Source organism: Mus caroli, chromosome 6 (assembly GCF_900094665.2).
Source record: "Mus caroli chromosome 6, CAROLI_EIJ_v1.1, whole genome shotgun sequence".
NCBI lineage: Eukaryota > Metazoa > Chordata > Mammalia > Rodentia > Muridae > Mus > Mus caroli.
Window position 1 is genome coordinate 25,524,700 of NC_034575.1, and position 11,174 is coordinate 25,535,873.

Genomic DNA, 11,174 nt, shown 5'->3' on the forward strand with positions numbered 1-11,174 from the left:
GGGAGAGGGAGAGGGAGAGGGAGAGAGAATGTGCACCACATGTTCAGAAGCCCCAGAGGTCAGAAGATGGTTTTGAGCTATACTGTGTTGAAGACCAGCACTTACTTATAACCAACAGTTAACATTTGTGAGAAGTAACGCACGGAATAAGGTCCTTGTGAATACAAAGGATGAGCCATGTGCAGTTTCAGCACAAATGCCAGTGGCTGCCATCAATTTCCTCTGTACCTGTCCCATGCCAGGGGACTCTGTGGCTCTGTGTCTTTCTTACTGTAGACAGGACAATATGCGCTTCAGTAGACAGGACAAAACTCATACTCAGAGCAGAAACCCAGAACATGAAAAAGTTAGATGCTAATTAGCCCGCCTGCACGCAGAAGGGAACCAAGAGGTGAACATTAATCCTTGCCTATTAATCCGCGTCCATGTGAGCTCAGTACAAAGTGAGAAGGCTCAGGCAGCATTTAAGTAGAAAGGATGCCTAGGTCTGGGATGAAGACAAGGAATGTCATTGCTGCTGGCTCTGCTCGGGGTAAACATCTCTGAGATGAGTTAGGAGAACAATGCCAAGTGAATGCACAGACCCAACACAAGTACCTCTGCAGAGTGGAACGGCTGGAGTCCCCTGCTCCCGTGCTGTTGATGAACTGGACAGGGCTGGGTGACTGTTCCTCAGGGCTCCCTTTCCCATTTGTCTTGGCAGCGATTTCAGTATCAGCCTCTGAAGTTGCAGAATCATTGTCTAAAATTTGCAATGAAGAAATGCTTAGGGCTGGTGAGATGGCTCAGCGGGCGAAGGCGCTTGCCTTCAAGCCTGATGACATGGGCTTCATCTCTGGGATCTACACAGTAAAAGTAGAGAACCAGTTCCCAAGAGTTAACCTCTGACCTCCACATGCACATGGTGACATTCGTGTCCACCCACTCACACCACAAACAAATATAGAGTTTTAAAAATTAAAACAGTAATCAAATGGAATCTCAGATTTTGAAGTAACTTATTATTTCCATTGATACAAAGTTTAAAAAATCACATCACTATCAGTAAGTTATTCTAAAAGTTGTAACACAAGGAGCTCTAAAAATGCAGTGAAACCCCAGGAGTTCCCCAAGGTGAAAACTATTTCTTAAGATGTTTTCTGTCCCCACCCCCACTCCAGCTGAGGACAGAACCTTGCTCAGAACTCACTAGGCAAGGGTTCCACCAGCCGAGCTAAATTTACACTCCATCATTTTTTTTAAAAAACTGTATTTATATTTGCTCTAATGGTACAAAGAGGACAGTGTGGAAACTCTAGCACTCCGGTAAGCGTTGAGGAAGTGGCACCACATTTATTAGCAGTCATATTTTTTCTCTGTTGTACAAGCTCTTACAGTAAATAAATTTGGCAGTCATATTAAAAAGTGTCCCTTCATAAAACAGTGATTAATCATTTTCATTAAATCTCACCTTGAATGGGTGTGGTGGCTCACAGCCATAGTCTTAGCATTTCAGAGGATGAGACAGGAGGACTGATGTAAGCTGGAAGCCAGCTCTTGCTACACAGCAAGTCCCAGGCCAGTCTGAGTTACAGAGTAAGTCCCTGGTTCAAAAAAAAAGAGAGAGAGAGAGACTTCTGTCTCTGAAGTAGGAATATGCTGTGTGATGAAAGACGGGATGGTAGTTTTCTAGATACCCACATACTATGACAATGTCAGGGATACGTATTAGAAGGCTTGCTAGGCTGTGGCTGAGACAACTATTTTGCTGTAGGCATCTTTTTTTGGTAAGAAAATCTGGGTCCTTAGACTTGTGTATTTTAGAGACAATGTCTCATAGATGAATTGAGTGAACATTCTCTTAAAGAAAACAATGGGTGGTATTTCTTGTCAGTGGCTAACTTTTGAACAAAGCCCAGAATTTTGGAATCTGTGTCTGGCATCCAGAGGTGAACTATGACAAATCTCCCCTGCCCCCTGTAGTAACACATTTCTGATTTCCATAACTCAGGAAAATGACAGCTGAAAAATGAGAAGATAGGAAACCACACACAGGCAGAAGCAGCACTGAACCCCTGAGACAGCAAAGGACTTTAACAGGGCACAAAGGCCCATGGGTAAGGGGTCGGAAGCCATACTATAGCAGACCCTTAGGACACAGCTGGCTGAGATGGCGCAGGCCTGTACTGCAAGAGGATAGGAGTTTGAAGTGGGCTGAAAGGAACGGAAAGGGTGGGAAGAGAAGAAGAAAGAAGGAAGGGGGAAGGGAGGAGAAGGAAGGAAAAGAGGGCTGCAGAGGGAAATAGCGAGGGAGGATGAACCAGCTGACAGGCTTTAGTGTAGTATTTGAGAAAGCATAAAATGACAGAAAGGGCTTGGGAAATACTCTGTCTCCTGACTAACTACAGGTCTGTGGGAGCCAGATTTTCTTGACAGACTTCAACCCAAACAGCACATTGTACCAACTGAAGGCAAAAGCAGATATCAGAATCAGCTGTTGTCTGCTAAAACAGACATAAAAGAAATTTACAAAATACTTTAAGCCACTTGGTAAAATTCTGGGTTGGAAATTAATGGGTTTTTTCAATATAAAAATATGTTTTTATGGGTAGGGGAAGAGTGTGTATTTAATATGCACATAGCCATGGGTTTGACCCCTAGTAACACACACACACACACACACACGCGCGCGCACCAAGTGTTTGTGATGGGGTTAGGATTGATATTTTTATCTGCACTAATGAATATTGCTTAAGTTCTCAGGTTAAAATTTTATACACTAAATTTGAATAGATACAGTTTACATATACCAAAGCTCTCTGTGTCTTCAAATAATCTTTAAGAATGTAGAGGGGGAAATGAGGCCACAACATTTGGGAATTTTCTATTCTAACAAAAACAGTTAAAGAAGATATAGAAAAGGCCTAACTATTTAAGAAGACTACAATTGAATTTGTATATGATAATATGCCTAGAAACTGGACACATAAACCCGAGGTTATGATTTAAATGCTGCTGACCACATAGAACATCTTTTCTGTACAATGATTAGAAACCCAAAAGATCTCACAGTAACTGCAGCAGTGAAACATTCATATGGAAATATAACTATGGCCACCATAAGTATCTATCTATTCAGACTATGGCCACCATAAGTATCTATCTATTCAGACTATGGCCACCATAAGTATCTATCTATTCAGACTATGGCCACCATAAGTATCTATTCAGACTATGGCCACCATAAGTATCTATNCACCATAAGTATCTATCTATTCAGACTATGGCCACCATAAGTATCTATTCAGACTATGGCCACCATAAGTATCTATCTATTCAGACTATGGCCACTATAAGTATCTATCTATTCAGACTAAGGCCACCATAAGTATCTATTCAGAACTTCTAAGCTCCTTGGTCTCAGACACAGTTTTACTCTGGTCTCAGGGAAGACTTCAGTAAAGAGGTGCCACTTGTGGCTGTTCCTGACCGTCAGAATTGAGTTTTTATCTTTAATACTGCTCTTAGTGGAAATTGTTACAAATAATCAAAGGTTTTTCTCATTATTTACGGTATTATAACAGATCCTGTTGTAGCAAGACATTAATTATTGAGGGTGCTCACAAATCAGTAAGAAAACGAGATGAGCATTGTTTTAGAAAAAAATAGGAAACAACATATAAAAATATTTTTAAGAGAGAGAGGTCCAATAAATGAATGTGCGTGGCACATACATACACATATACAGACATCTCCATTTCATTACCGCAGAAATTAATCCACTTAGCTACAGTTTTATCCAGTGCATGAGCGAGCAGTTTCTAAGGGATGATTATTCCGTGTTAGTGGCAAGGCGTTCCCATTCACTCCTGACAGGAATGAGCAAGCGAGCGCAGGGCAGACCACACTGGGGGTGGCGTGGGAGTGGTTACCTTCAACCGTTGGCAGCAACTCACTCTCAAGGAGCGACGAGACTTACGTGCCTTTTTACACATATACAGTGTGGCACTCTGTCATCAAAGTGACAAATCAGAAACAATTCCTGGTGTACCCTACAGTAGAATAATTAAATTAAGATGTATGTCCCAAGAACAGATATAGACAAGAACACAACTTGTACAATCCCGTTTTTGAAGTCTGTTTAATGATATGGAAAATATGCATGAAAAAAATGTTAAGGGAGAGCAAAGTAAAGCTATATACAGAGAGCACACATTGGCCAGGGCGAGGTGGGGGATGCAGGAAAGGGACCCAAACATCAACACCGAGTATTATTTATCATCATCATCATCATATTTCTTCCGGATATATTTTTGCCATCCTGAAGTATATTTTTTAAGTCGGGAAAAAGCACTAGCACTGTAAAAAGCGAGGCTTGCATTCTTCAGAGGCAAGCAACCCATACACAAGAACAGTCTGTTCTCAGGCATGTCTGACTGCACCATCATCTGTGGTGCACTGCAGAAACACTAATATTACTCACACATTATGCCATCTGACTTTACAAGAGCCTATTTTGCTCTGCAAATTTATCTCGGAAGAGAAAATTGCATGTGCCCATATGTTCTGGGGCACCAATCTCAACAATGAATTAAAGGCCAAATCTAGGTGCTTATATAACCCGGTTAAAATTGGGAGTGCTTGTATGAGGAGACGCAATTATCTCCCTTACAATGGGCCCTTATTCCTCTGCTGGGTGAGAGGCATCTGTCAAAGATAAATTCCCGTCGTGTTCAGATTCTCTTTATCCTCCCTAACAAAAACCAGCCCAGTGCAATGGCAGTTGAGTTGCACAAAACCAGTGTTCAGACTTCCTGAGAACCTTGTCTTGAAATCAGAAGTTAAATTCCTGACCTACATCAACCTTAACAAACGCATTCCTCTTCAGTAAACAGGCACACATTGATTGCAGGGTACTTCAGGATAAAATCAAGACCCGAAGTCTGTGTATTCCTTTCAAGAGTGTACAACTAGACAGGTTTTATTTTCCAGTTGGTATTTAAGCAAGGAAATCTGGAGCCTGCTTATCTTCCTGGCCTTATCTCAAACCCAGTATCTACTGTCCCTGAAGACCAGAGCCAGCCTGGATTACCAGATTCCCGGCATACACATTGGCTTTTCATGTCCATGCTTTGCTGGGCTGCTCACTCCCTGCCCCCATCACTCGCACCCCTTTGAGGCCTAGTTCAGATGCCTCCAGGAAGCCTGTTTCTGTCTAACTGGTAAACATCCTTCCTGAGAACTCCCACGGTATCTCACATATTTCCAAAGGAATTCTGCAGAATCCCTTGGTGATACAATGAGAAAGTGACTACTGGAGATGTTTAGATTGGTGTCCTCCACCCACTCACCAGATATGCCACCCGGGGTTTAACCTCAGATGCTTGGACTTCCCATCTATAAAATGCACTTTCCTGATAGTTTCTGAGAGTATTAAACAATAACATTCACACAAAGTGCCCAGTGATACACATTTAACAAATGGTCACTGCCTTCCTTCAATGAACCTGGGTAATTTTGTAGCATTGTATCATTCTCCTTGACACATGTGCATAGTTGTGTGTGCACAGGACAGCTACAAATCCCATGGAAGCAGAGATGTTTGCTCAGCTTTTTAGTTTTTTACCACGCGGATTCTGTAACCTGTGTGTGTGTGCAGAAGACATTAGAAATATTTGCTGGGAAAAAGTATATATTTAAACATTTAAAACAGTGAAACTGTGTGTCAGAAAACATTTCTTAAAAAAGAAACAAGAATAATTAGGGCAGTAGACAGCATTTCTCTGAGAGTGACTAATTGCAAACAGACGTATCAGTGACCCAAGTCCCTGTGAACACAACAATAAATGGACAGGCTGAGCACTTCCGGCTGTGGTCAATCTGTCCATTCCCAATGTCCTCAGTTCCCATTACCTTCGAGCCTTTGGATCTCCTCAGCTGTCACTTCCAGTGTTTGATCTGACAGGGAAGCAACTTGAATGACCTGATAGAAAAGAATGAAACCTGTGGATGTGTGCATATTTTATTCTAAACAAAGGCGATTCTGTCTTTTACAAAAGAGCGGGAAACTCCAAACATCAAAGACATCTTGTTTTAAGACGCTGTCAGTGTCCAGACTGGCAAATCTTATTGAATTTCAGGCCTCTTAACCATCAGGGTGGTAATTATCCCACAGATGAGTGTTACACACACACACACACACACACACACAAAACCCAAGATAACAACAACAAAAAGCAAAACTCATTTAAAACATTAAACATGAACAGCACAACAAACAAACAAACAAAAATGTTAGGTCAACATCAACACAGAAGCCCAAAAGGATCAGTTAGGATGAGAAACTTGGCTGAGAGTTTAAAGTCTCATCTTTATAGAGTCTGGTTCAGCACAACATAGCATATTTCTTGACAACATGATACTGACTTATAACAACACAAAATGATGTCAACATTTCCCTGTGCAATTGAGAAATAAAAGGAACTGTGGACATGTCTTAGCACAGTGTCCATTTTTAAAGCACTGTCCATAGGATTGCAGATCAAACTGAGTCACACTGGTAAACCTCTTGGTTGGAGGTGATAGAGAATACCCTGTCCATTATTTTTTTGGGGGGGAGAAATGATTTTTCAGAAAATGCTTTGTCCAAAGTAAGGAAATTACTCACAGCAGAGCAGTTTGGAAAGACGCTCAGGGACAGAACAAGGGGAGGCACTTGTTTTTTTGTTTTGTTTTGTTGTTGTTTTTTGGCTTTTTTTTTTTTTTTTAATCAGTAAATAAAATAAAAGTGAATAAAACCTAAACCACAGATCTGGTCACTAAGAATAGAATGCAGATGTATTTATTTTACGCAACCCTTAAAGAGAGGAATGCCACACTATCCTTTTGTGAACACCACCCCCACACATACCAACTTCTTCCCTCACAGTGAAATAATCAGAAACCACTCTTTGCAAAAAGACCCCAGGGATACCTAGAAATGCTCCCATAGAACAGCACAAACTCCTCTTTTCTCCAACAGGAAAACCATGACACTTACCAGCTGGGCAAAAGTGGTAACTTTTAGTCTCTTGAAAAGTTCATCTTTTTTGTATCTATAATCTGAAAGAGCAAAATACAACATGCATTTTTGTGGGTTCACTTTGCTCTCTTTGAGCTACACATTTTCTCCAGTTATCAAGTTATATGGTATCACTTTCAAGTTATGAGTGTGCTTTTACACAGATCATTTGGTTTTCACAGTGTGCTCGGAAGAGGAAAGGTGATATTTTCTCCATCCTCCCGTGCCTCGGCTGACTGAGGAGCCTGCCTTCCTCTAAGCTGCCTCCGCCATGGCATGGCCGCATTGTGTGGTGTGCATTCTTGTGAGCTGCCTCAAATCCTTGGCAGAACAGAGCAAGGGATAAATGTCTACATTTTACAAATGATGACAGAGACTAGGAGAAGCTGAGTTGCCTCAGGCCAAACAGCTGCTAAGGCATTTATACCCTGCCGTTCTGACTCTGACTTCAAAGAGAGCAATCATTTTATCCTGTGGTTGTAAACTATGCCAGAGACCTAAAACATCACAAGTGTGTGTCTATGTGTGTGTGTTCTGGAGGTACACAGTACAACAACAAGAACATACAACACTTCTACAGTAACTGCCCACTTAAAAATGATCTGGATGGTAAATTATGTTTTGTATTTTTACCACAACGAAAATCAAATCAAATCAAAACCAATCTAAGCAATCAGTATTCGCTCAGTATCATCTTTATAGTTTTGAAATATAACTCAAGTGAGGGTGCTTCTACTGTTATAGCAACAGCTCTTTGTATCAGCCAGGTATAGTAGAACATTCCGTAACTCCAGCATCTGGGAGGCAGAGGCAGAAGAATCCTGAGTTCAAGACCAACCTGAACTAACAGCAAGACCCTGTCTTCAAACAAAGAAAAAACCACATCTTCGTATCTCAGCGAATAAACATGAGAACTCAACCTCACCTTTCTAATATCTGCTCTGAAGATTCTCAGCAGAAACTCACTTCCTGAAAAATTTCTAACAATGATGCTAATTTTAAAGCGTACACTGTTGAACTCTGCCCGCCTTTATCCTTCCCTCCCGTTCATGGTTTTTACACTGGTGCCCAGGACTCCTTAAAGAACACGTCATTATTTCAGAATTACTAAAGGTTAGCTGGATAATTGCCATGGCCTTCATAGACTGTCTCATAGACCAGGACTCCTAGCAACAAAGGAAAGGGTTAAAGGTGGTTAAGATCATTTACTTGGTGTTACTAATCAGTTCCATGAATTCCCCAAAAACTCAGCACAAACCGGATGGTTGCTTTGGAGGGTAATCTAAGCCTGATTTACCAAATATTTTAATAATTAGAGTCCGGAAATAATACTACCTTAAAACTAGCCATCTGTTAAATATAGTATGGCTCTTTCTTGCAGGGAATTAAAACTTCTCTATTTTAAAATGTCTTGAAGAGAGCAATTTGGCAAGTAGACTATTATTTCTAGAAAGTTCTTAGAGCAGCTTCTGCTGGATAAAATGGTTAATAAATGTGCCTGGATGCAAATCCCAACAGGCTGAGTAGAGTCCTTAAAAGAACAAGCAAGTTGCTACAATATTTCCTCCAAATTGCTACCAACCAGCCCACCCAAAGTCATTTTTGTAAATCAAAATAGCAATAAATTAGAAAATGGGAGAGCCAATATCTTTCAAGGAGCTTAGATTTTGACATCTATCCATTGGTACTCTTTTGGAATCATTACATAGCTTGAAATATCTGTAAGTATAAAAAGTATGCATTAAAACCCCCTCTAGCTAAGCAGAGATTATACAAGGTAAATACCATGCATTGCTATAGTCTGCAGCGGTCTTCTGCACAGCCCTTGGAGCCCTCCACATCATGTAGCCTGGGCATCACGTACCTGGTTCTGGCTGAGGAGAGCCGTCAATGGGACTGTCAGACATGGTTACTCGAAGACACAAGATCAAGTCAAAGCCTTATGTGGAGTTTTAAATTTTATAAAAAAGGAAGGCTTGGACAACTCTGTTAGTCTGTCCTCTCAAGAAAGAACTCGGCTTTAAGAATGGGGCTTCTGCTTCCTGGGCTCCTCTCAGACTCTGCAGGACACAGATCACCCCAGCTCAGGTACACGATCGAGTTGTGCTTCTCTAGTGAGTGGAGGGGCTGAGTCAGCCTCTCTCGAGTTACTGGAAGGACAGAGACCTGACTATCTAGGATGTTTCACACTGGGTCCAACTAGTGTCATTTAACCACCAGGCCCCAAGAGTGGGCTTTGTTAATGGTCAATGGCAGAGAGCATCGTTTTCTCCAGGTACAGCCCAAAGAATGTTCAGATTACAAAGAACTCTGCATTTCCAAGGCTCTGTCAAAACGAGTTACTAGCAAAGAAAAGGAAGTTGAACTCACAGAGGAAGACAAATCAAAGAGAGTAACAGAACAAGGTTTGTGATTTCACAATGTGGTATCTGAGGTGAGGCCTGCAAAGAGCTGGGTCTAGGATGTCAAGAAACAAGGCAGCATTCTCCTCCCTCCAGACCCTAGAGAACACTTGCAACAGAAAATGAGGGGGAATGTAGGTGCCAAACCTGAATCTAAAGTTCTTCTGTCGGGATGAACACAAAGCATCAGGAGGAAGGAGGGATGGAATCTGTTCAAGGGTTTGAGTCCAAGAATGGTTCTTTGCAGGACACAGTCTCCATTTAAAGGCAGAGACTCCGAAAACCACATTGTGCTCATAAGAAATGTTTTAAAACAACGTTTAGCTGATCTGAGTGCAACAGGCCATTTCTTATGGGACAACCTCCTGGTAAGGACATGTGAGCTCACATCTAGCTTCAGATGAAAGGAGCTGAAGGAGCACACAAGCCCCTAACAGAAGCAGGCCAGCTGGGTGCTGCCTGCCTCACGTGCGCCGAGAATAATGGCAGGGCAGTGTCGGTGAGTAAACAGGATTTTCTTTTATAGTTCAGAAATGTAATGCATTTTAATTAAGACATATAACTGACATCATGTAAAGTGAATAAGAAGGGCCTGAAACCATATACTTATTTAATATTAAATGTGTATTTTAAAATCTCTGTAGAACCGGATCTTCTAGCTGAGTGTAGGGAAATAAAGAGTGCAGAAAACTGCCCCCAAGCTGCATCTACTGTGGATCTCTTACACTGTGCAATTAAAATGGGGCATAATTTTTTAATTAAAATTATCTGCTGTATCAAAAATAATTTCTGGTGTATTTCAGAATTGTAATTTCCCTCCCAAGAAGATGCATGTTAGCAGAGCCAACTCCTGAACTGAGGTAAGACAACCTCTTCCTGTCATAGGCCAAAAACCCTGGCTCTGGATTCTCCTACTTCACACCAGTCAGATCCATCTTAGAAAACAGAGGCTTTACATCTTCTTTAATTCTGGCCCCAGGATTTAAATTTTATATTGATTGGTTTTGGACACAGATTGAAAAATGACAATTCTTGGTGAGGGCAATGCATTCTGAGGCCAGTCAGAGATCTCTGCAGAATATTAGCTTCTAAAAGGGATATGCGTGAAATACGGTTGTTAATTAAAAGAAAGCAGACTGCAATGGGTGGCCAATGGAGAACACTAAGGTCAGGTCATGAACACTCACCTACGAATATTTATGAAAACATTATGAAGAGAGCTATTATTACCCTGACTCAGGTATGGACTGAATAAGAAGACTGGGCATCAGATAAAAAGACCACACAGACCGCAGTCCAACAAAACCAGAAGCTTGGGTTGTGGCTGTCCCCACATTCTAACATTAAGATTCCCTTAAGGGTGTAAGTTGATTAGCCGCAGGGGTGTCTGCCAGGCTCACCTGACCCCCAAAGCCCGCCACACATGGCCACTGTAGAAGCAACGGCCAGCTGACATCAGCTGATAGATGACTACAGAGTCCCATCTTTTCTCCAAAGCCATCGATAACGGTACTCACTTTTTTTAATCTCTTCTAGCTTCTCAATGTATTTGGTCATGCTGTTACCTAGAAAGAGAAGGCAAATCTTAGCTATGCTTTACTGTTGGGAACTGAGTACCATTGTGAAATGAGGCTGAGAGTAAGCACCCCGTCAGCTCCTCTGTCCTGTTACTAGAGAACTTGGGAGAACCGGCAAACGATCCGTGTGTGTGTGTGTGTGTGTGTGTGTGTGTG

The 11,174-nt window shown here is 41.6% G+C and overlaps 1 protein-coding gene across 2 annotated transcripts in view; it reads right to left on the reverse strand.

The window, feature by feature from the left end:
• Cep41 (centrosomal protein 41) overlaps window positions 1–11,174 on the reverse strand; it is a 40,670-nt gene that overhangs the window by 6,811 nt on the left and 22,685 nt on the right. For both annotated transcript variants that reach the window (XM_021164732.1, XM_021164734.2), the window contains exons 3-6: window positions 10,959–11,006; window positions 7,019–7,080; window positions 5,893–5,962; window positions 598–742 (exon numbers count right to left, since the gene is read on the reverse strand). In XM_021164732.1, the coding sequence (XP_021020391.1) occupies window positions 598–742; window positions 5,893–5,962; window positions 7,019–7,080; window positions 10,959–11,006 (325 nt within the window). The remainder of the gene's footprint in view (window positions 1–597; window positions 743–5,892; window positions 5,963–7,018; window positions 7,081–10,958; window positions 11,007–11,174) is intronic.